General features: G+C 37.2%; 3 protein-coding genes across 3 annotated transcripts; 1 reads left to right on the top strand and 2 right to left on the bottom strand.

Annotated features, from left to right (window-relative positions):
* Nucleotides 1-269: 269 nt before the first annotated feature.
* On the bottom strand, nt 270-2,359 carry LOC113109609 (claudin-23-like). The gene has a single exon (XM_026273296.1). It carries the CDS (start codon nt 2,201-2,203, stop codon nt 1,400-1,402), a length of 804 nt encoding a protein of 267 aa, XP_026129081.1. The 5' UTR covers nt 2,204-2,359; the 3' UTR covers nt 270-1,399.
* Nucleotides 2,360-2,578: 219 nt separating this feature from the next.
* LOC113109610 (claudin-23-like) lies at nt 2,579-5,629 on the bottom strand. Its single transcript, XM_026273297.1, has one exon. The coding sequence runs from the start codon at nt 5,243-5,245 to the stop codon at nt 4,523-4,525; it is 723 nt and encodes a 240-aa protein (XP_026129082.1). The 5' UTR covers nt 5,246-5,629; the 3' UTR covers nt 2,579-4,522.
* A 2,605-nt stretch (nt 5,630-8,234) lies between these two features.
* Nucleotides 8,235-12,689, top strand: LOC113109607 (prostate androgen-regulated mucin-like protein 1). The gene is made up of 4 exons (XM_026273293.1): nt 8,235-8,490; nt 9,030-9,686; nt 10,944-11,022; nt 11,438-12,689. The coding sequence occupies exons 1-4, from the start codon at nt 8,457-8,459 to the stop codon at nt 11,517-11,519; spliced, it is 852 nt and encodes a 283-aa protein (XP_026129078.1). The 5' UTR covers nt 8,235-8,456; the 3' UTR covers nt 11,520-12,689.
* The last annotated feature ends 13,209 nt before the right edge of the window (nt 12,690-25,898 follow it).

The following is a 25,898-nucleotide window of genomic DNA, read 5'->3' as shown; positions in this document are numbered from 1 at the left end:
TTATTAGTAATATGCATTTCTAAGAACTTCTTTGGACAACTTTAAAGGCGATTTTCTCAATATTTAGTTTTTTTTTGCACCCTCAGTTTCCAGATTTTCAAATAGTTGTATCTCAGCCAAATATTGTCTGATCCTAACAAACCATACATCAATGGAAGGCTGATTTATTTCCTAAATATCTTTATCCATGTAAATTAATTAATGTCACATTAGTTTGCTATATACTTTTATTTTAATGCCCCTGGTTTTTATTATAATCAATGCACATGTACAACAGTGTTTGCTTTTAATAAATAGTACTTTAATACACAAACCTTGACCCCAATGGGAAATTACAGTCAAATAAAGTCATTATAATCTGATTTACCCCCATCTTTCTTTATCTGGATGCATGGCGTAAGACCATTCTACCTCATTTGCACTGCTGCACTTATATGTATTTGTTTTATAGTTAATGATTAACTTTATTAATAATACATTTCTCTTTTGTTGTGTAACAGGCAAGTTTGTTTTGTACTTCCGGACTGAAGATATACACTGTCTGCTTACTGTCATGCTGTCATACAAGAAGCAGCTGATCATTTATTATGCAATGGCAGAAAGTATATATGTGATATTAATGTACAGCCACAGGTTTAAATGTAAAAACGGTTAACAACACAAAAACTACGTATTTAAAACAACAAACTTGACGTTGTGGAGCAATGTACTTCATGTCAATCACTTCATTGTTCACATGACTCACGGATCAGCCGACAATTCAAACATGACCCAATAGAGATAAAACTGACACAACCAGTATTACTAGTTACACTGCATCACAGACCTCTTTGGGGTAAAACCTTAGGCTGTTTTTCCACAGCAAAGGAAAATATTGCACAATTCATTGTTCAAATGAGCTTGTTTTTATACAATCTTGCAGTATATATAGTGATATATCATTAGCTTACGTCTTCCACTAAGATGCATGAGTTGATTTCAACCTGCATTACAAACATCATCTTTCGGCAGGAATTTTACATTTGGTCTATTTACAACCTTCACGTTGCTTAGAATAAGAGTGCAACTGGCAAGCACAATCAGTAACTGTTGTAAACATGTAAAATACTTGTAAAAGCAAGAAAAGGTGTATGGTCATCTACACTCTTAAAAATAAAGCGTTTCTTTTTTTGGTTTAGTCCTTTTTGGGAGCCTTTCAGTGAAAGCAAAACATTTCTTCTAAATTACCCTAAGAATAAAGAACTTTTGTGCAGTCAAAGGATGTTAAAGGTTCTAAATGGAACCATAAGTGACAACAAAGAACCTCAATTTAGTGCAGTGGTTCAAACATCTCTCAGGTCTTTAACAGGTGTTACATCTTACAAAACATTCACAGTATGTACTGACTAGGTTAGCAATTTCACAGGTCAGCATCGTACGGTCTTCCGGATGTGTTGACGGATCCTCTGTCTCGGGTTTTGGCTCTTGGGAAGTCCAGTTCATCGTCTAGTGACTTCTGCGAGTACGGCACGCTGCTATCGGTGCTCCTGCTGGTGCTTCTTGGTATGTTCATTCTCGGCAGAGGAGTTGGCCTGTCCGTTTTTGGCCGCTGTGTTGTGTAGGTTCGAGACTTTTCTCCGCGGATGCATCCACCGCAGCAGGAGAAAATCCCGAGGAACATCACGAAACCCCCGAGGACCTCCATGATGCCTCCGATGAAGCCCAAAATGATGCAGTAGCCAACGCGAATGTCATCTGCTCTGGTCGGATCTCTTTTGACAGAGGTGGAATTGAGGCTGTTGAGGAGATAAGTGTACCACGCGATGGGAATAATGGTCAGGACTCCGGAGCAGAAGATAAGGAGGCCACCCAAAGACGCCAGTATCCACCTGGGTCTTTCCTTCCAGCATCTGACTCCAGGTGTTGCCAATGCAAGGCCCAGCAGTGTCACAATCAGTGACGCGACCATCATCCCTTTAGCGATCGGAATGATCTGGTTGCTAAAATAAATTTGGTCGTTGCCTTGCAGGTTGCACTGCTGGGCCCGAGACGTTGTGGAGACCGTGCAGATGTCCCAGATTCCCTGTTCCACCACCAGATCCGGAGACTGGTTTGCGAGGTTGTTGATGGTGCGCCAGTTGGGTGCGACCGTGCTGGTAAGGTCCAGGATCCACCCGCAGGGGGCCAGGACCATGCCGAATATCAGGATCCCCGGAGTCCGCATGGTTGAGGGTCGAGCTACTGTCCGCTTCTGAAGAGAGATGAGTGTGTCAGCTGCTTAAGAAGAAACATACTGAAACTTGGAGGAGGTAGATCTGTATGATAAGCATCTGAAGGGCGTGGTGTTGAATGCCTGGTTCAAATACAGACAAAACTGGTTTTGGATGCATGCCGTGTTTCAGCCGAACCTTGAACACCAGGATGCAGGGCTAGGGGATCGATAGAAGAGACTGGGGAAAGTTGTCTCAAAGAAAAGTTGTTTATACTGGAGAGACTATGAGATTTCATGTCAAAAGTTTATCTGCATTAAGTTTTGTTTAATAGCAAGTTGTCTTTGTTAGTTTCAATCCCCAAATCTAAAATTGCCTTAAAATAAAATGTCTCACACAAACACATGCCTTTTAATTTCAGTTTATTCATTTGGTTGATAATTGGGCCAAATAATGTTACAATAATGTTTCTCAACTGCTTTACAGTTAACATTATGCTGAAAGCTAACACGTGATCAGAAATTATAGATTTCATAATAATAATACATTTTATAATGCTGACAAGTTATTGTACATTCAAATATAGCTCCATAAATATAGAAAGCAATTTTAAAATATGTAAAATCACATTTAAATACAGCAAAAAGATGATAACATTCATTATTGCTACGCATATTATTATTGTATTCAAAATGAACAGTTCGTAAACTTATTTTTATTATATTAATGCAGCTTAATATATATAAGTATATTGTTCATCTATCACAATCATAATACATACAGAAAAATACACAGCCTTCAATCATTTGCCCAAAATTTGATGGGTGGACGTCAATTACAACAATTACCGTTCACAAAAACTTCCAGAGACATTCTGCATATCATTTTGTCCGTCGTAAACACCAGTGACACACATTTCTGCAAACATTCAAAGCCTATGTGAGCAGTGCTTGTGCTAAGATTAGCTTCCTTCAGAAGAATTGATTTGCTTTTTGTACTTGGAATAACTGTACAAACTCTAGAGCTTCCTGATAAGTTATGTATTTACACATTAGTAGGCTTCTACAAAAAGACATGGAGGGAAGGCCTGATGCCACTGCAGTGATGAGGGCCTCACAATATAAAGTACAATGTGCAAAACCAAACTAATGGTGTTAGTGCTCTTCAATAGAACTTCAAAACCTTACCACGTTCAGTATTTATGATGGTATCCATCGTTTCTGCTAAAATACTAGCTGACATGACTTGATAACATCCATGATAACACAGGAGGTAAAACAAGAGGTCACATGATGAATTACAGTTCATCAAAATAGCCTTTCAGTGAACCACAGCTAATAAACACACACACACACTAAAATAATGTTTAACATGAACTAAACATCCTAAAATGTAATGTAATCACATGACTCGTAATAAAAAATATGTGTAAACAACTATGAAAAATCTAGGCCACTTCCTTTTACAATTTTCACTGAAAATTTTATAGGGACTGTTAAGATTTACTCAAATATAAGGCACTTACATTATAAATTTCAATGTTAACGCTAGTCAACCTGAATAAATAAATAAATAAATCTTCCTTATTGTCTCCGAAAAATCGAGTTGCTCGAAAACTTTTACATACATAGTAAACTTATTTTCTGAAGCAACAAGTCTTTCTAGGTTAAAAAATTAAGATTTAGAGTGTACAAAATATATATTTTCCCAAAATATTTTACATGAACCTCTTAACTCTCACACTTGTTTTTTGAATACAGATGTGAAAGTGCACTATCCAAACTAATTCATGAACAAATACATTTTAATATGACTTTTCTTGGTAAAGCAGTGTCAGATTTTAAAATGGTTCTCGCATGAAGAATTTGGAGGTATTAGTCTTTCAATTGATATATACTTTATGATGATGATAATAATAATAATTGTGACAAAGTTCAAAACTCAAGTCATGGTTTAGATTTTTGAGGAGCAAAAAATTAATCTATGTTCCTACATCATTTGTAACCATAAACAATGGCAAAATATCTATTAAGTACACTTTTCCAACAATATAGAGGCTAGTTTGTCATGATTAGGAGGATTTATTTGTAAAATCCTTTAATAAAGTAAACTTAGGCTTCCTCTGAGGGAACAGGCGACAGTTGAGAGGTTAAATGTCTTAATACATCTAATATAGCCTATATTGACGGGATAACCACTAAACAGAACTGCTATTAAAAAGATAAACTAACTGATTTCATCTGATAGACAATCTCGAGTTTTACGCGGGAAGCGATGCGATGGTTATCATAGTGAAGTTCGCAGTTTGTTCACGAGAATAAAAGTTAACTCTTTCACAAATCTGTGTCGCAAGGTCGTGCTGTAGAAGTGCTAGTCGCCGGTCTGCTGTCCTGTTGTCTCTTGGCCCGTGTGAAGTCCATCTCGCTTTGTTTGGAGTAATAGGGGACGCTGCTGACGCTGCTGACGCTGGGCACCGCGTCCACGCGCGCTGGAGAGGGAACGCGCTTCTGACCGCCGCAGCGCCGGCACAAACCGAGGGACATCACCAGCCCACCGAGGACCTCCATGATCCCGCCGATGAAGCCCAGCACCAGGCAGTATCCCACACGGACATCCGTGGATGTGGAGAAGATGGAGTTCATGATGTGAGTGTACCACGACACTGGGATGATGGTGAGGACCCCTGAGATGAAGATGAGGAGACCTCCGACCCCAGCGACCGTCCAGTGCGGTTTGTCAGTCCAGCACCGCACTCCAGCTGACGCCACGCCGATGCCAATGAGATTGAGAATGAGCGAGGACAGCATCAGAGCTCGCGCGATCTGGATGATCTGCGCGCTGAAGTACTGCGTGTCCTGCTGGTTGCACTGAATGTCCCGGGACGATGTGGAAGTCCTGCAGATGTCCCATAATCCTTGCTGGAGGACCAAGTCGCTGGGTTCTCCCGGGATGTTGTTGATCGTGCGCCAGGCTGGTGCCACGGTGCTGGTCAGCTCCAGGACCCAGCCGCAGGGCGCCAGCACCATCCCGAAAATAAAAATCCCGGGAGTTCGCATGGTGATGGCTTCAGGTCACTAAAATAGACTTGCTGGCAATAGATGGATTTGTTTCCGGTTGTTTAAAAAGTAGCTGGGCGGCAGAAACTTCTCGCGGGAGGATCCCGTATAATCTGACTATTGTTGAACGTCACGTGACTGTCTACGCTTGTCAACATCATAATCGCTCCAGGTTTCGACAACCTGTCCTAGACTCACCTGTGGAGCCCCGCCCACTGAGTGTTACATCACGCGCGACACGAAAGATTCAGGAGAGACTGGTGCTGATGATGATCATTTGTTCATTAAGTACTAGTAATTGGAAAATGCTTTAATATGCTTTCAATTTCATATTATATATATATTGTTGTATGGAGGGCCAAATTACTCAAAATTAAATCATTAAAGAAATGCTGAAATATATAAATAAATCGTTAAGTACATAATTAAATAATTAAATACATAAATGCATAAATAAATCAATATTAATTCATTCATTGTATAAACCATTTATTTATTTTAAATAATTAATTTTTATTTAATTTACAGAGTTATGTGCCGACAACCTTAATCCTGAAAATGAAATGTGAAGGAAATGAATGAATGGATTTTTTTTTATTTACTTAAATATGTATTTAATTATTTAATTATGTATTTAACAATTTATTTACATATTTCAACACTGATTTAATGATTTAATTTTGAGTAATTTTGCCCCCCATATTTTTTTGTTTTTGTTTGTTTAATTTATGTCATTTATTTTAACACATAATCTATTTTTTTTTGTTTTTTGAGGAAAACTATAGTTTTAATTATTAGAATATGTTATTGTTTTGAACATTTTGTACATTTTTGAGAATAAAAGTAAATAAAAGAAAAGAAAATGGAAATGGAAAGAATTATATTATATTAGTTCAGTTTAAACGACTTTAACATTACTATGTTAGGCTGGGTTCTTTGGGTTATTTTTAATCTCTTTTATCTTTTTTTAAATCTCTTTTCTGAGTTTCTGTTATCTAAAAGGTTTAGTGATATGACTGTCATTGTCAGCCAGTGCTTGTCAAGCTTGTCTGCTTTGCTCTGTAATCAACATTTTTCGAGTGCATTGTTTTCACAATTTATGATGCATTAAAACCAATCCAAACATTAAAATGAAATAAACTTTAAAATGGAATAAAAATATATAGAATAAATAAACATATTTTATTTCAGCTAGTTGCAAAGACAACATTTATCATTATCGTTTATTTAAATTATTGTCTCTTTATCATTTAGTTAAACCTGATCTAGCATAATAATCAAAGTAAAACTATTAAATAAAACTATTATTTAGAAAATATTGCAGTAATTTTGACAAGAAAATACTAACAGTCTTTATTTATCGCATTTAATTCAACGTGTTAATTAATAATTAGTGCTGTCAAACAATTAATCGCATTCAAAATAAACTTTTTTGTTTACAGAATATGTGTGTGTACTGTTTATATTTATTATGTATATGTAAATTTACATGCATGCATATATTTAAGAAAAATATGTTATTTTATATTTTAAATATATTTATAAATAATATTAATTATGAATATGCATACAGTATATGCATGTAAATACATAATATACAATATATACATGCATGTGTATATTTACATATACATAGGAAATATACCCAATACGCATACATATAATATGTAAACAAAAACTTTATTTTAGATGCGATTAATCGCGATTAACCATTTGACAGCGCTAATAATAATTAAGTATATAAAAACTATCAGAACATATTTAGTGGGTTAAAAATACACACAACAAGATAAAACTAGTTTCAAATCTAATCAGAAAATATTAGAGTAATGATACTAAAATAAAGGTGCTCTAGAATGCTTTACGTGCTGCATTCTGAATGTGCTGGCACGTTGTCATTTTCTGTACAGGTTGTTGCATCATTTTGGAGAAAGAAATGCGGATGCACACTCGAAACCATGAAAGCATGTTTGAAATAACATCCTGGCATTCAGTAACAGTCACTCTGAAACTACAGGCGTTCCCTGAACACGCGTCTAAATCATGAATAAATGTACAGTGCTTTATGTTTATTCCTTCCTGTTTCATCACAGTTAACAGCTTATCTGCTGACAGAATAGCCTAAATGCATTTCTTTCCCTGCCCAAAATACTGGCTTAAACCAGTCTACGTTGGTTTGTTGTTCCTGGCTTGTTTAAGATAGTTTATCTGGTTACCCAGCCTAGCCAACCGGCGTTTAACTGATTAAACTGAAAGGCAATAGCAGAGGAAACATATTTTACAGCTTAGGCCAGAAACCATCTCATGCTGGTCTTTTCAGAAGGCTACTTTCTTACTTTCTGACCAACTTGTTCTGCCATAATGCATTTGTGAGTTGCAAAACAAAGTCAGCAGGGCCTTTGTTCCTATTGTGCTCCACCTATATGACTCTCGACACATGTTGTGACATGTTTTGACAGATCATCACAGATTGTGGTTTGGAATGATGATAAACCTGACTAAGTAGTCTCAGCAAATGTAATAATGATACGACGAAAAGACAGCATGTCGTTTTAGCCTGTAAGTCTTGATATGTCTAGCAACTGTGCCTAATCCTGACAATGAACATTAATCACGATGGTATAATTAGGCTATACCCAGTGACTGATATTAATTCTTATGATAATTTCGATGATATAGTCTGGTCTAATGTTAGGATTCATTGAGAAAGAAAAAAAACAACATTTCCATTTAAGACCTATGATAATTTTCTCTGAAATTGGGCTGCTACACAAATAGGCTGTACTTTTTTGTGACTCTCTGTTGTATTTATCTATGATCTTGTTATCCACCAGTCATTTCAGATCTTCGAAATTAATAAATGTCATTGTATTTATCAGAATGTTTCTCTGAATTGTCTCTTCGGTGAATTCGCTTAGATTTGCTTCCACCTAGTGGTTAGTTTTAGTCATAACACACTTTGCACCTAGTCTCATATGTTTGCATATACTTCCTTAATGTTTATATTTGGTTCCCTCCCAACATTTGTGTATATTAATAACACTGTCTGCCTAGAAAGCACACTTGCCGTCTCTTTATTTGCTCATCTTATATTGACCCATTATAGATGGTCACAGTGCACCTGCGCGTGAGGATGTCCTCGTCACTCATACGAGTGCGATAGAGAAACTGTTCAACAGTCGCAGCGGTGCACGCAGAAAGAGGAAGGAAAATGATGCACTTTTCGACGCTGGTCATATTAGCAGGTATGTTTAAAATGGATTTTAGACACAAATTCAAGTGTTCATTTTTATAGTATAGCCTATGTATTTTCTATTATAGCTGTTTATTATTTATAGGCAACGAATAGCCTGCTCATATCCATCCAAGTTATTTAACAGGCCTTTAAATTTAAATTACACTGCTTCTGCTGTTGTAGTTATATTTATATGTGACGTGTAATAATGTGTAATGTTAAAAAGTAGCCTACACTAATTAATTCAAAACACTTGTGCGACTAAAATCATTTGACGAAACTGTAAAGTATGTGTAACTGCGTGTTACTTTAGTTTTTGTAAAGCGTAATAAAGGTAAAAGCTATAAATGAATGAACTAACGTGTAACTAACTACTAAACATTTACAAAAGCGTTTCCTGTATTACAGAACAGTTTCAGTTTTATTCTGCAGGTGTGTTTTGTCGACACTGGTTCAGAAATGCATTCACTAGCCTGTCAGTATGTTGTGCGTGAGTTAATACAGGCTTCTCGTGGCTTGTGTGTGTGTGTGTGTGTGTGTGTGTGGCAGGTTGGGTGATGTTTGGAGGCTGCACAGAGAGCACTGTAACAACACGAACTACAGTTGCGACTACATTTACCTCAGATGTAGCGACATCTCCTTCACTAACGCACACAGCACCGGCAGATTCCTCTCAGACTCAGTCAACGAATGGATCCGTGTCCACCGTCCACAATACAAGTCAGACAAGCACTGAGTCCCCACATAATGTGAGCATGAGCACTACGAACAGCTCCACACCTGTCCAGAAAACATCAAACACAACCTCTTACTATAACGCTACCTCTCCAGCGACTGAGCTCAGCAACGCGACCAGCAACGCGACCAACGCGTCGACCAACGCGTCGCCCACAGTCACTTCGGGTTTGGCGACTAAAACGCTGACAACACCCTCCTCAGAGAACCATACCTCAGAGAAGACAACTCTGGGAAGCACAAAACCGGCGATTACTACTGCCACAAACACAACTAACTCTTCAACAATCATTTTTACGACTAAAACGGTGCCCACTACTTCTGTGTTAACACCACCAACAAAAACAACAGCAGCAACAACAAAAAATAAAACACAAACACAAACAGCAGCAACAACCTCAAAACCGGTCACAACCAAAACCCCAGCTGCTTCTGACCAAGACAAGAAGCATCCAGAGGCCCTGAGCTCAGGTATGCATTTTTTTGGAAATGCGTGTAAATATTTCATTTATTTCAAAGAATATTCATATTTTAATAGAGTGTGTTTCATGCAAGTTTTGGCCTGTTTACATATAGGTTAAATAAGCATAACCTTTTGATGGTTATTTGACCTTCTGCTCCAGATCTTAAGCAGGTCAAGGAGTATGTATGTTATTTAGGCTTTATATATTGTTGCGTATATGGTTATATAAACGGGGTCAATTCTGGGAAATTTGGCCACTTTATACAACCTTTTTTATTTAAGGCACTTCAGTATTTTCCAAAGCGTAACTGCTTTAAGCTGAAATGTGTAACCATGCGTCCCTAAAATAGGTTTAGGATGAAATATCTAGCATGAAATTCATTAGAAAATTATAAAATGACAACCCTAAAGCCTGTAATAAAACGATATTGTCAAATGCAAAGTTCTTGGGTATCAATCAATGTCAGAGATTGGTCACAACAGGTTAGTGTTTTCAACAACTGGATTTGTTATTCTGTACACATCCAAAGCACTGATTCCCAAACACTTTAGGAGTGTTAATATTTAATACAGTAACTGAGTGACTGAATCATTAACAGTTCACTAGGTTAAACTGTTCCTCGCCCTTTTCATTGGCATCTATGATGTTTGCACTTTGTGCTGCGTTGATGACTTATGTTTGGTGACAGCTAAGTGTCACTGAGATGTTTTGGAGTTTGAATGAGAACTTACTGGAAAAGCAGTGGCTGGACACTTCTTAAGACTGTCTGAATGTCTTAGCACTGAATAACAAGTGTCATCTGCAAACAATATGTTAGAGCTTTTCTCAGAAGAACTCATTTTTGCTCAGTGAAGTTTAGTTAAAACTGGTGTTTGTCTTCAATTTGAACACTAGCTTATATAAAAATATATTTTGTTTTTCATTTCAAATCTGACAGATTTCTTTTCGTGAATTTTTTTGTGAACTTGAAAGGTTTCTGTTATCTTTTCTCAAAATTAATTACACCTTGTCTTATATTTTGTTAATGCGGTGGCATTGACATCTTTAAGCATGTCTTGTACAATTTTTGGCCGCTGTATGTGAAAAGAACAGCTTTTTCGCTCAGCTGCAGTTTGATAAATATATTCATTAAACTGAATAATTGATATTTTGCATACAAGCATGTAATTTTACTAGTCATATATCTGAAATGGCTTTCATGACTGACTTCTGTATATGTCGTGTATGACACATCAAATTACATATTTTCCTTATTCTTTTCTAGGAAGTGTTGCTGCCATTGTAATTTGCTTTATTGCCATTGTACTAATTTTACTTGGTGGTGCATACTACTTCAAAATGCGGTGAGTCAAGCAGTTTCCTTCCCTTTTTTACTTCCAAAGTATCTTATGGTGAATTTCACAATGTTGATCAAATAAATTACAAATATAGTCTGATCTAGGACTATTGCATTTTATTATTATTGTTATTATTATTATTATTATTATTATAAAAATGTATGACTTTAAAAGAGTGACATGACATACAGCCAAGTATGGTGACCCTATTGTTTACATAATATATGTGTGTATATTTGTTATATACACACACAAAAAAAAAAAAATATATATATATATGGATGCGATTAATCATGATAAATTATTTGACAGCACTGAGTTTGTGCCTCCTTAACGTTAAATTAAATACTGAGGTATAACAGAGAGAGTGTTCATTTTGCTGATTATTGTCAGTAACTTATGATTTGTTTGTTTGTTGCAGACGCTCTACTTACGGACGTCTCTTGGATGATAGTGAACACAGCTCTTTGGGGAATTTTCTTAACCCAGTGTTTGATGGCTAAATGGGGAAGTGTTCATGAAGAAACATTTTTTTTTCTAAAGGAAACATCCTACACGTCTCTTGCAATTTATGGTAACATCAGATTCAGTATTTTGGATCTAAAATAAGATGCACTGACCAGAATCATCAGGACGTTTCAGAGTGTAGGCAACACTTCCTGTGAGTATTAGTATGAAGGCAGGTTACGGGGCATTTTGGTCCAGTTAAAAGAAAATGTTAAGTGATGTCCTAGAAATTTAATGTTTGTGTAATGTATCATCTTGGGTATATTGTTTAACTTCCTCATATTGCTTGCTCTGTTTGTCTCATGATGATGATTTTTATTTTATTTTTTATCGAAGCCTCATCTCTCAAACAGGCCAAAATGCAATCATTATTCGTCTCAAAGAGTGACCTTATCATATACCATAATTACAGCTCTGGCCTCAGCTGTGGCCTCCCACTATTCATCCAAAGACAGTCTCTGTTTTAAAAGTGAAGACCGTTTAACATTTCTGTAACCTCAACAATAACAGATTTTTCCCCTTGTCATTATAATGGCAGGGACTCACAAGCAGCATGCAATTAAGCATTTAAACCGTCAAGACTGTTATTAGAGACATAAAAATAAGCCATCAAGCAAATTGAGGCACATTACCGAAACATCTGGGGTTCTTGGCTGTTTGAGATGGGGTTTAGTTAGTCGTGCTACAGCAGTTTGCCACGTCCAGATATGCGTTTTTGAATGTTTAAACCCTTTTCTGTAGTTTCCTCTCCTAGTTTTTTGCTACCTGTTTAACAGAAACCACTGTTTCCTGTTTTTGCAAATGCTCTAGTTTCAAGAATGGTATAAACCACAGGAGCACTGCCTAAATCTCTGGTCTAAAGCTGCAGCAACTGATTGTAAAAAAGGTCAATGTCTATGTGCAAGTATTAAAAATCACTAATATATCATATAATAGATTTTTTTTCTTCTTATTTCACGAGTACTTTATTGGACAGAACATTTGTTTAAAATCAGAGGAGTTCCTGTGTGTTGTACTTTTTCCTGTGTGATTAATGTTTCATGCCACTTTCCATGAAGATGTTTTAGAAAACTATATTTAGATGGTGTCCCAAATTTTAGTTGCAAAAATGGCAAAACTCATATGAATAAATGAGTGGAGAATAAAACGGCTCATATAAAACTGAATTTGACCTTCTGAGGTCGACAGTTGTCATTTTTTGATGCACTTGATCTCTCAGGCCATTTGATTTCCATTTTGTCACCCAAAAATGAAAATCTGCTCAAAATGTACTCACTCTCAGGCCACTTAAGATGTAGATGAGTTTGTTTCTTCATCTGAACATATTTGGAGAGATGTAGCATTCAATCACTTGCTCAGCAGTGGATCCTCTGCAGTGAATGGGTGCCGTCAGAATGAGAGCCCAAAGAGCTGAAAAACACATCACAATAATCCACAAGGACCACTCCAGTCAATCAGTTAACATCTTTATGAGGATTTTTTTAAATACATTTTTTGTGGACTATACCTTTAACGATTCCCTATTTTGTTCTGAAAATTTCAATTTGAACATTTTATGCAAAGACTGTGTAGTTTGTGCCCTCCCAAATATAGCTGTGACCTTGATTATCAGAAACCTGACCTCATTTTAATACAGGACAAACCATAATTTTCTACTAAATTTTAAATCACATATTAAACATTCAACGTTCACATACAGTAACTAAATCTAAATCTCAAGAAATGAAGCTAAAATCTGACAGACCTGTGTGTTCTTGACTGCTTCTTATATATAATGCATAAAACAGTGATTCCAGCTAATAATTGAAGTGAAATTGAATGCTTCCCATTTTCAGATCAATTGTCTAGCATTTTTAACATTATAAGCTAAATCACATTTATACCTAATTTCTCCTCCATTTCAGCAGTTTCATTATTTCATTATCTGATTGTCTGTTGGTGTAAAACAGCAGGGCTGAGCAGACAGGTTGTTCTCATGCTGTTCTTACTCAGATGGTGGTGTGACGAGCATGGAGTGTTTTTCAGTGTGCTCTTGTAATAGGCTGATAATGAGTGGGCCTGTCATTAACACACAGCTGAGAGCTAATTGCTGTCATGATCGAGCATCAAACTGTGCTAGCAAAGCCCCAGCATTCACTCCACTTCAACACCTCCTAACCCTGAGTTTATTTGAGCTTTAACAATGCCTCATAATGTCATTTTCATTTAAAAACAAGGTTGAAATATTTTAAAATGTTTTTGCCTGTTTGACTTTTTCAACTTTTAAACATTTATTTTCACAATCACAGGCGTTTATTTCTGTACTGTATCAACTGTATGTCATTTTCTGTATTTTTATTTTGGAGCCCCCTGCAGTTAGGTGAGTGTATTTCACTGTTGTAAATATGCCAATCTCGAAATTACAGTGGAGAGATAGCTGGATATAAACTTGCAATTCTGAGAAGAAAAGTCAGAATTGTGAGATACAAAAAAAAAAAAGTTGTGGTCACCTTTCATCGATAGCTGAGTATGTGCATTTGTTGCTGCTGTAAAGTAATCCTCTGGTTTTGCTGAATTTTAAAAGTTCACTTAGAACTGAATGGAGGAAGAGAACTTTGTTCAGAATTATTATGTTTCATGAAAGTTTAATATATTCCATTTTTTCTTTTTTCTTTTTTTTTTTTTTTACTGGAGAACTGAGACAAAGACCAAGGATAACACTACAATGGCTGTCTTCAAATCTACCCTAAAATGCACAGAGCACTTGCTATTATCATAAAGCACATTTTAAATAATAAAAAAAATAATAATAATATCCTTGCAAAGTAATTAACAAAGCATAAAATAAAGAAAGAAATTGGTCAAAGGCCTATGTTCTTTACTTCAAACGACTATATTCCTAACTCAAAGCTGTCTGATATGGGGATATGGTGTCATCAGTTATATTAACTTAAAAGTTACAGACATTTTACATCAAGGTATAGACATTTAATTTGTATCACTTTGAAGCGCAGCGGAGTGAAGTAAAGGACGGTGGCGCCTATGGGGCTACCTTGTGTTTTTTGGGGAAATATCCAAAGCAAAGCAAAGAATTTTGTATAAAATGTCATATAGATGATTTACCCAGGAAGCTTTTATTCAGGGATACTGGTAAGGATATTGTTCAGTAAGGTCCTTGAGAAGGCAGTATTTGATCAAATACATGATTATGTATCACAGAATAATCTGACATCAAATTATCAGCATGCTTTTAGAAAAAGCTCCACTCCACATGTACAGATTTGGCACAAATGATAGATGATTGGATCGAGGGTTGGATAAAAAAAAAAAAAGATAATGTCTTATTAGATTTTACAGCTGTATTTGACCTTATTGATCATAAGCTTCCTTTTGTAAATTGGAGAATTATAGATTTAGACTATCAGTAATTGCTTGGATGGAAAGCTATTTGGATAATAGACCCATAGAGTTTTTTTTTTTAAAGGAAGTTATTGGTATAGAAGGCGAACTGAATGTGGAGTTCAACAAGAGTGCTGTTTAGGACCACTTTTGTATTCCATTTTTAAAATGATTTATATCTGGTATTAAAAAGTGCCAAATTAACCATGCATGCAGACAATACAGCAGTTTATGCATCTGCACAAATGTCGGTTGAATTGATGGCTGTTTTGAATGAGGAGCTGGAGAGTATAGAAAAGTGGGTTTTAGAAAACAAGTTGATACTAAATACATCTAAAACAAAGAGCATGGTATTTGGGTCTAATTATTCTCTACGGTCCAAACTGGAACTGAAATTATATATAAATAAAACACTTATCCAGAAATTTCTTCTTCTCACAGCTGGACTGTATATGGGCTAATGCTACAAAAAAGGATTTGCGGAAACTCCAGTTGGTACAAAATAAGGCAACAAGATAAATCCTCCAATGTCCGTGTGATACAAACATTAAAAGTATGCACTTTATCTTATATGGCTAAGAGTGGAAGATAAGATGATTGCTTCAGTATTGTTTTCAACATAAAAACAATGGATGAGTATAATCAATTACAATCTAACGTTCAGTCACATGAATATGCTAGATGAGCAACAGAGGCTAGATTTATACCCCCTAACAATAAAGCATATTTTCTTAAATGTACAGTAACATTTAGGGCAATGAAATCGTGGAATCTTTTACCATTGTCATTAATTAGGATTACAAACACAAACACACAAAAATGATTTTAAAAGGCAAGTAAAGGCACACATTGGAATTCTGTACTTACAGGAGTTTGAGGTATAGGAATTAAATGAATGAGCAATACGTTTTTTTTATAGCCGGTGCTCTAGATATTAAAAAGTGTGGAAGAAATGTTTATAGAGATGCTTTGTAATGTGGAAAAGTTTATTTTCTTCTTTTTTCCTTATTTGTAATGTATGTAATAATGTATGAATGTTAAGTGTTGTGTGGATCCCAGGAAGACCAGCAATGCTTTAGGACATAGCTAATGGGGATCCAAATAAATAAACAAATAAATAAACATATATTAATCACATGGCCTAAGGCTGTCTAAAGATACCTGCATATATGTTGATGATGTTAACAATTTAAACAATATCTGTTTTATTTGTGTTTACCTGCTGAAATTTATATTTGTAAAAACAGTAGTGGCCCCAATTCTAAGCTCTGGGGAACACCAAATGATTAATGAAGACACTTGATCATTTATAAGTTTATTTGTATAGCGCTTTTTACAAAATAAATCGTTACAAAGCAACTTTACAGAAAATTATGTTTCTACAATATTTAGTAGTAGCTAGTAGTTTGTGCACATTTGACAGGATTTTAGAAAAAATAAAAATAATAATAATATAAGACGTAGTCAGCTAGACGATGAACTATCAATATTATTAATTAAGTTATTATATGATTCAGTGACACATTTAGCAATAATTGTTAGTTCTGTTTGTTGATTCAAGGTAGCATCATCTGGGGTCCTCTGAGGGTCAGCATCATCTCATCTCAGGTGTTCTGGATCCAGACTGGAGCTTGTGTAAATCTTAGTTACCACGGGATGTAAATCCCGTGGCGAAACATAGAAACAAAATACAGACATCATTAGCATAGCTGCTGATCCAACAAAGTAAAATTAGTTTAACCCAAGTTAATGAATAAAAATGCACCTTTGAACAGATGCAACTACACTCACAGTTAAAAAGATACATTATTCGAATGCTTGGCGAAAGAGATGTGTTTTTAATCTAGATTTAAACAGAGAGAGTGTGTCTGAACCCCAAACATTATCAGGAAGGCTATTCCAGAGTTTGGGAGCCAAATGTGAGAAAGCTCTACCTCCTTTAGTGGATTTTGCTATCCTAGGAACGACCAAAAGTCCAGCGTTTTGTGACCTTAGGGTGCGTGATGGGTTGTAACGTGGTAGAAGGCTAGTTAGGTACGCTGGAGCTAAACCATTTAGGGCCTTATAGGTAAGTAATGATAATTTGTAACTGATACGGAACTTAGTAGGTAGCCAGTGCAGAGACTGTAGAATTGGGGTAATATGATCATATTTTCTTGACCTGGTAAGGACTCTAGCTGCTGCATTTTGGACGACCTGTAGCTTGTTTATTGACGAAGCAGGACAACCACCTAGAAGTGCATTACAATAGTCCAGTCTAGAGGTCATGAATGCATGAACTAGCTTTTCTGCATCAGAAACAGATAACATGTTTCGTAGCTTGGCAATGTTTCTAAGATGGAAGAATGCAGTTTTTGTAACATTGGAAATATGATTTTCAAAAGACAAATTGCTGTCTAATATAACACCCAGATTTCTGACTGTAGAGGAAGTAACAGTACATCCGTCTAGTTGCAGATTGTAATCTACAAGATTCTGTGTAGTGTTTTTTGGTCCAATAATTAGTATCTCTGTCTTATCCGAATTTAATTGGAGAAAATTGTGTGTCATCCAATCTTTTACATTTTTAACAAACTCTGTTAGCTTAGATAATTGGGAAGTTTCATCTGGTCTCGTTGAGATATATATCTGAGTATCATCAGCATAACAGTGGAAGCTAATTCCGTATTTTCTAATAATATTACCAAGGGGCAACATATATATTGAAAATAGAAGGGGACCTAGGACGGATCCTTGTGGCACTCCATATTTTACTGATGATAAATGAGATGACTCCCCATTTAAGTAAACAAAATGGTAGCGATCGGACAGGTAGGATCTAAACCATCTTAGAGCCTGCCCTTGAATACCTGTATAGTTTTGTAATCGATCTATGAGTATGTCATGATCTATGGTGTCGAACGCAGCACTAAGATCAAGTAAGACTAGAAATGAGATGCAGCCTTGGTCTGACGCAAGGAGCAGGTCATTTGTAATTTTAACAAGTGCAGTTTCTGTGCTATGGTGGGGCCTGAAACCTGACTGAAATTCTTCATACAGATCATTTTTATGCAGGAAGGTGCTCAATTGAGCAGACACAACTTTCTCTAAAATTTTAGACATAAATGGAAGATTTGAAATAGGCCTATAATTTGCCAGTACACTAGGATCTAGTTTTGGTTTCTTAATAAGAGGCTTGATAACCGCCAGCTTGAATGGTTTTGGGATTTATAACTACCACAAATTTTTGGTTTGACAGAAAATGTTGCCACTCCAATTATTCTGATGCATTGCCTCTATCTGTCAATTATAAATGAGTAAAAAACTGTGTCAAAAACCGTGTTCAGAACAAATGTTGCAGTAGGTACATTTAAATGCAGTAGTACATCAAAAATCTGTCCAATCAGATTACACAATACATGAGACAACAATGAAGCAATCTCAGGACTGATTAAATTTCAACACCAGTTTATTACTGTAGGTCTTGAATGTTGTATAATGAAAACTGACATGGTTCATATCATTTTGTTTATTGAATTTACATCTTAAGATGAATAAGAAATAAGAAAGTTTTAAATTGTCAAGTCTAGACATCATTACTGTCTTGTTAATGTCTCTATAAAACTGCAGGTGTATTTGTCAAGACTTTCCTCAGTAATTATGGAAAACACTGCTGCCCTGTAATACAGGATCTTTGCATTCCAAAGCTCTTATGTAACATGTTTAATTCACTTGATGAAGATATACATTTTTGTCTATACTTCAGTTTATACCTACAATAACACACACACAAACACACACGTTTGTTTCTGTACATTGTGGGGACTTTCCGTAGACTTGAATTACTTTTATACAGAACAAATTATATTTTCTATCCTCTAACCCAACCCTAAACCTACCTCTGTTTGCAGACATTTTCAGATAAACATAATTTTATACTTGTAATATAGTTTGTCCCTCGTCGTGGGGCATACACATATATATATATATATATAGAGAGAGAGAGAGAGAGAGAGAGAGAGAGAGAGAGAGAGAGAGAGAGAGAGAGAGAGACCGTCCTGTGTGTGTGTGTTTTTTTTTTTTTTTTTTTTTTTTTTTGTACCAATAGAGGTCAGCATCTCTCTCTTTGGGAGTTTTCTAATTTAACACCATTTATCTATCCATCTCTCTATATATTTTTTCATCCTTTCATTCATTCGTTCGATCATTCATTCATACATTCAGGACTCAAATTAAACTAAAACAAGAAAGAGTTTAGGCTGAAAAGACTTATTGTATGCAGAAACCTCAACAGTTTTGATGACAATTATTGTAAATTGTAGGTTACAAGTTAGTGTATGTGGGAGTTTGTTTGCAAGAGACTGCACAAGATTCACATTTACGCTTTTACTGTTTGTACTGTAATTTGTTGACAGACCATCTCATTGTGAAAGGAAAAGGAAAAGACAGCACTGCATAGCACAAAGAAAAAAAAATTCTGTACATGACAGAGTTTCAGATTCATCTGGCATCCTTTGGCTCAACGGTCCATCGACACCATGACCAGTACACACTATCACACTTCTCTAAGACTCTTTACTGCCTCCTACTGTTCATTCTAGTCACTGCATACTTTCACTGGTGCTGCAGGTACTGTAATAATGGGTGGTGGTGCTGTAACTAACCAGGTGTTTTCTACAAGTAGTGGTTAATTAATGGATTTTTCTAGTATGTGGATTAAACTTTGCCTTGAAACTTGAATATAGACATTCCTCAATCAATAATTTGAGATTCTAACATATAATCTGCACCTGTAATGAAATCTCATGTAAAAATAGGTATTCTTGTACAGAAAATAGTTGTGTAACATGCTACAAAATTCACTCATGATCTCTCAAGATCATTTAAAATAAATGGTGCTGAACACTTACATGCCTTTTTTTTAAATACAGTGTTTCTTTTTCAATGTGGTTTGTGGTGATCTGAAACCACAGGCATTTCAGCCTTTTTTTATTTAGGACCTGGAATCTTTACACAAACAAACAGAACAAGTGATGTTCACAGCTAGGCCTTCAAATTTAATATAGAATAATTTGACCCACTTTATATTAAGTGGCCTTCACTACTATGTACTTACATTTTAATTAATAATTTAGTACAATGTACTTATTGTGTACATACATGTTTTTACATTGTACTTATATTTTTTAAAAAACTACATGTAATTACATCTCTATTTAATTTCTGTAATTAAATTTATAATTACACTGTTGACCTATACTTTACACCTTAACCCACCCTTAAACTTACCCATACCTCCAACCCTCTCCCTAACCTTACCCCTATCCCACCTCAATAGCAGCAAAAGTGTTTTACAATACAATATGAACACAATAAGTACATTGTATTTATTTTTTCATGTAACTACATAGTAGTTAAGGCCACCTAATATAAAGTGGGGCGAATATGTACACAATGTAGTAATTAAAAGCCCATTTATGATGTTGATATATGTGTGCTTATACAGTGCATTTGTTTCTGCTGATCTGAGCTGGTAATGTGCAACAACATTGAGGTAAACCTTTATCTCATGACTTTACAGTGTACAGTGTAAGTGCTAACAGTGAGGATATCAAGTTAATTTTTTTCAGTCTTTGATCCATTTAACCACTTACTTATATAAAGTGTGCATGTCTTTGCCAGATATTGTTTGAGAAAAAAAATGTTGTGGTTACTTAAGATTTTAATATTAGGTAACAAAATAGTACATTATCTAAGCTTGCTGCAAGAGATTGACTTTTCTCAGCCAAGCAGTTACGTTTAACCCGCTGGTCTCTAGATGATTTTGTTTTAGTGGATGTATAAAGTTTCAAGTTTTCAGGCAGCAACCACAGGTGTAGTTTTCCACTAGACGTTTGACATCCAGAAAATGTCACATTACCCTTTGTCTTAATTTTCAACAGTATTTCTATTGTTTCATGACTTCAAACATGGTGAAATACTTTGCTTTAAAACATCTGACTTTAAAACAAATGACACTTGGTGGTTATGTAAGACAAAGACATTTACAGTTTTAGGTGTGTCTTTAGTTTCCAAATATTTTTGAAAATAAAATAATGAAATGGTACCTGGTGAATTTTGATCTTCACTTTAAAGTTAATAAAACTTATAGTGTAAAATCAAGTTCACACCAATGAGGAAATGTACCAGCCGAATGTTAGATGACAGAAACTTTTCACTTTTCTTTAAAATGTTTCATTTACTGTTTGTAAAGATGTTCAGTTTTTGAAACAGCTGAGAAAATGTATGAACTCTTTAAAGGAACAGCACATCAAAAAATGACTGGTTGAGTTTATTTTGAAGTGCCCCTTTTATGGATTATGAAAGGTTCATATTTTGGTTTTGGGAGTCCCCAACAACAGGTTGGTATGCATGCAAGGTCAAAAACACTTTCATTTTCTTATCATATGCATTTATTTCTACTTTACTTGCTCAACGACTCCCAATCGATTCGCTCAACGATACATTTTTCCAAACTGCTCCTTTGTGTGATGCTAATCTGCAGTGATTGGTCTGATTGGATCATGTCTGTAATGCATGATAAAGCACTGTCTGTGAGCAGCTGTGCTGCTTTGTGTACAGCGTTACCTAGAAAATGACAGCTATTTTTTACCACTCCAAAAGCAGCACCTAGTGGCAAAGAATTAATTTGCATTTTCATTCAGCCTAATGTGATAAGGCCAACAAAGTGCGAAGGCAATATGCTAATATTTTTAATTGATTTCAACATGAAACGGCTTTTTAAAAACAACTTGTTTCAGTGGTTCAATGTTGACTTTCTTTTGAGAGACAATGTCTTTATACACGGTGCACATTCAGATTCAAAACTTTGCATGTTTTCATTCAGTTAGAGCCATGTTACACACTGCATGGAAGGTCTTTTCAGGGCATTCAGTAGCACTTTGTAAAGACTGAAATTCTTATTTACTGATGATCATTTCCACTGGTCTCCTAGACTGGTTTTGTTAGTTAGTTAAAAGTGAATATTGGTCCTTAAAATAAAGTGAAACTTTTATCAATCCCTAGAATAGAGAGAGCAGTACAATTTCTGAAGAAAAAAATTAATAAATATTGTTGCATCGAAGCTGAAAGTCAAATAGAGTGTTTTAATATTATCATTTTGGGTTAACTTTTTCTTTAAGACAATAATGAGACTGTGTGAGCAGTTTCAAGAAACTCTCCTTAAACTCCATGTTGTTTATGTGACAAACACAGGTATGAAATAGTCCATTCTTATCACATTAGTTATTGATTAATTGTGCTTTTGTAAGCACAGTCAACACGTGTATCTGGGTTGGAGTGTTTTTGTCCTCTTGAAGTGATTATTCTTGACTTGAATCCTTGGCTTCTTGTGTGACTCAGACTGATTAAGCCTTTATGGTTTGACATGATGTCAGAAAGCTCAGAGCTGGTAACCAGAGAGTTGCTGCTTTCTATTCACAGTAGGAAAACGTCTCAGGTTATGCTTGTAACTATGGTCCCTCGAGGGAATGAGACCGCTGCATCAGATGATGCTTTGGGAATGCCCTTCAGCATGACCAGCTCTGAACCACGTAAGTAATATGTCCAATGAATGGGCAAGACGTCACGGTTGGGATAACTTAGCGACCAGGAAGCTTACAAGCATGTGCAGTGAAACTGGCATTACTCTATAGGAATGAAGAAAGCACCAGCAGGGATTCTGAAAGTATGGCCCCGAGACACAGTGTCTCATTCCCTCGAGGAATCATGGTTACACACGTAACCTGAGATGTTCCTTTCAGGAACTCAAGCTGTGTCAGAGGATGCTTTGGGAATGACTATGCCCTCGACGCCAGACTTTAAAATCTCTGCCTGGTGTGGAAGAGCACAGCTAAAGTTAGAGAAAGAGCCAGGAGACTGACAAGTAATTGGGGACATCCCGCCCCATGGCCAAACTTCAGAAGGAGTGAGTCTTGACCCCCAAGAGAGGGGAGATCACAGGACTCAATGCTTTAGGATAACATCCTGATCCACCGCTTAGCATAAGCTTTTTCCAGCCGGAGGCCTCACCCTCAACCTTAGCGCATTGCACAGGAAACATGTAACCAGAGGGTGTCTGCCCACTGACTGGCTACCGAGAGGGGCACAGTAGGCCGCAATGGCCCCCATGTAGAGCTTCAGGGTGGAGTTGGTCAACCCTGTGGAGAGAACAGCTTGCAGGAACTCCAGAACTGTACATACCAGGCTGTTTACTGGGTCGAGCTGGCTGTCTCCGCACCAGGAGGTGAAAAGTTTCCACCTCAAAGCTCAAAGCGTACATTTTCCTCCATCCTCAGAGAGTGTCTAATTCTTTTTCATTACCAGAGCCTGCTCAGGGGCAACCAGTGTGTGAAAGGCCCCACTGAATTGAGGCGGAAGAGAACCGAACTGGATTCTGTGGCCTCTCACTACAGTGTGCAGGACCCACTGAGACACGTTTTGCAGTAGTTTTCATGCTGCCAAATATTCTAGAGGTCTCCGTAGAGGTAGCTAGCCTCTTAGTACCACAGATCAATCTCCAGAGGGCACTGAGAAGAGATGGGCACCGTGTAATGTGATGTACACCGCGCTCCCCAGAGGGAGCTATCCAGCGAGAATTACGGTCCGCAGAACCGACTTCCACTAGAAGCCTTTTTGCCTCTGACTCTAGACTCTACAGAGTATGAGAAGAGACACCCCCAGAATGGGGCTGGAACACGGTAGGTTTGGAACTGCTCCCGCCCAGCAGGCCTTGCTGACCAGGAAGACAGGTAAACAAATGCTCTCACTTGAGAATTTTTATCCCAAGAGCCCATGTATACCTAATCCCAGGGAACACATGTTAGGAAAAATTGTTAGCCTGAATGCAATGCAATTGTGACGAGTGTGGCGGGGCCGAGGGCCGTGGGAACGGGCGAGGCCGGTGGAGTGATTGGAGATGAGCGATACCTGCTCAACCCACCGGTCTCGAGTCCCACGGAGGAGATGGAAGGATATAAAACTGGAGCAACGACAGTGAAGGATGATAGAGGACAAGGCCTGGGCTTTTAGTTGTGTTTGGTTTTTATTTGTGCGCATCAGTTGTCTGTGAGGGGCTGATGCGCTGTTTTGTATTTATTTTGATTATTAAAGTCTTGTTTTGATTGTCTGGCGGTTCCCGCCTCATTCTTCCGGATGAATATGAAGGTTTTATTATTACAGCAATGTAAGTCGCTTTGGATAAAAGCGTCTGCTAAATGCATAAATTTATTTATTTTTATTTAAAAACCAAAATGATGTAATTTACACATGCCTCTGCAGCACACGAACGCTCAGTCACACAAACAACATCAGTCTCCTCAGAGAAAGATGGCCGCTGCAGCAAGCCCTCACTCAGAGAGGGAAGAAACTGCAGCATGGGCAAAGTTGGAGATAGGAAGAGCCATCTCCAACCTGTCCACCAGATCATGTGTGATCCCATCCATCTTGGTCGCCGCCGTGCCTCAGCATCAGCGGGACCGCAATCACAAGATCACATGCACAGACACTACCTCGGAGCGTGCCCAACGAGAGCAGAGCACTTAACAGCGGAAAAAGCACAATCAGCCCCCCGAGAGTCGACTGTGTGAGCTCCACTCTCCATTAATGCTGCTCATTATAATATATAGCATAATATGCTTGTGCAACTTGTGAGCTCATCAGCACCCTCCATATCCTCAGTGAAAGACAGGCATAGCAACGTGCTCTGGAACTGCTTTACAGAGAGTGACTGGCCTTCTCTGACTCTCGTGACTGCAGTAAGGATCGACTCGCTCATCTACATTCCTTCCACAGGACCTGGAAGCTAAATCTGCGAACACAGCCACCACTCCACCAGTGAAGACTCCCTCCTCAAAGAGAGCCTTCTGAAAGTGAAGCAAAGCAGTACCAAATGCTTGCATCGCTGGCCGTCAACTCCCTCGAGTGTTGATTCTGCGTGCTTCACTCTCAAGCAGACAACACACAAACTATGTGTGTCCCTATCCCAATATCTTTTTCTTTCCCGGGCAGGGAAAAACACACAGCCTTAACGCTGCCTGTTCTCACCCAAAACTTCTCTTGACTGAAGCTTTGACATAATGGAGCTTATCAGTGGACACACAAAACTAAATAAGACTCACAAACAGATAGAGTTGGGGTACTCGAACTTGGACTCGGACTCGAGTCCAATTTTGAATGAACTCGGACTTGTCACGCACTCGGGTGAATTTGTACTCGGACTTGACACGGACTTGAACATTTTGGACTCGGAAAATATTCTGAGTACAGTCGAGTCCACGTCATGTGTAACAATAAAACCAGCATAAAATTGAAATGATAAGTTAATGAATGTCTCCCCTTCTGTCATTTTACTGCACCGCAGTATCACACCGGCAGGCAGAAGTCTCATGCTAGCAGACGAAACACACGCACAACTCACTGGATATCAATGTGGATTAGTGATGGGAAGTTCGATTCTTTTCCGCGAACCGGTTCTTTCGGACGGTTTGATTCAATAAACCGGTTGAAAAAAAAACAGTTCACCGGATACATAATCCATTGCGATGTATTTGTTATTAAATGAACTTACGTTTCGTCAGATTGCCCTTCATTCAAGCCCTCGGTTTACCCGCACTCATTACATTAGCACAAAATCAGTTCAGAATCAATCACCAAAAGAATCAGTTCGGTTCAGACGCGCTGTGAGTCAGTCGGCTTCATGCTGAATCACGAATGCGCAGTATCATCAGCTCCTCGGTTCTCGAATCGGACACGTCCGAAAGAAACGGTTTTCGGTTCAGTTTACTGATGATCTGAAAACTGATACAACCGGTTCTTGACTCGAGAACGAGAATCGCTCAAAACCCGGGTAGGAAAATCTGACAGGGTAGGATAAAATGTCAGGACACCGGCACGTGCTGCAGTTCAGTATCATCAGCTGCTCTACTCGTGTTCATGTTCTGTTTACTACAAACTCAGTTTGTGAATCTGTCATCATTAAC

The sequence above is a fragment of the Carassius auratus genome, chromosome 10, assembly GCF_003368295.1.
Source record: "Carassius auratus strain Wakin chromosome 10, ASM336829v1, whole genome shotgun sequence".
In the NCBI taxonomy this organism is placed as follows: Eukaryota; Metazoa; Chordata; class Actinopteri; order Cypriniformes; family Cyprinidae; genus Carassius; species Carassius auratus.
The sequence above is the reverse complement of the archived record's forward strand: the minus strand, read 5'-3'. Positions and strand labels throughout refer to the sequence as shown.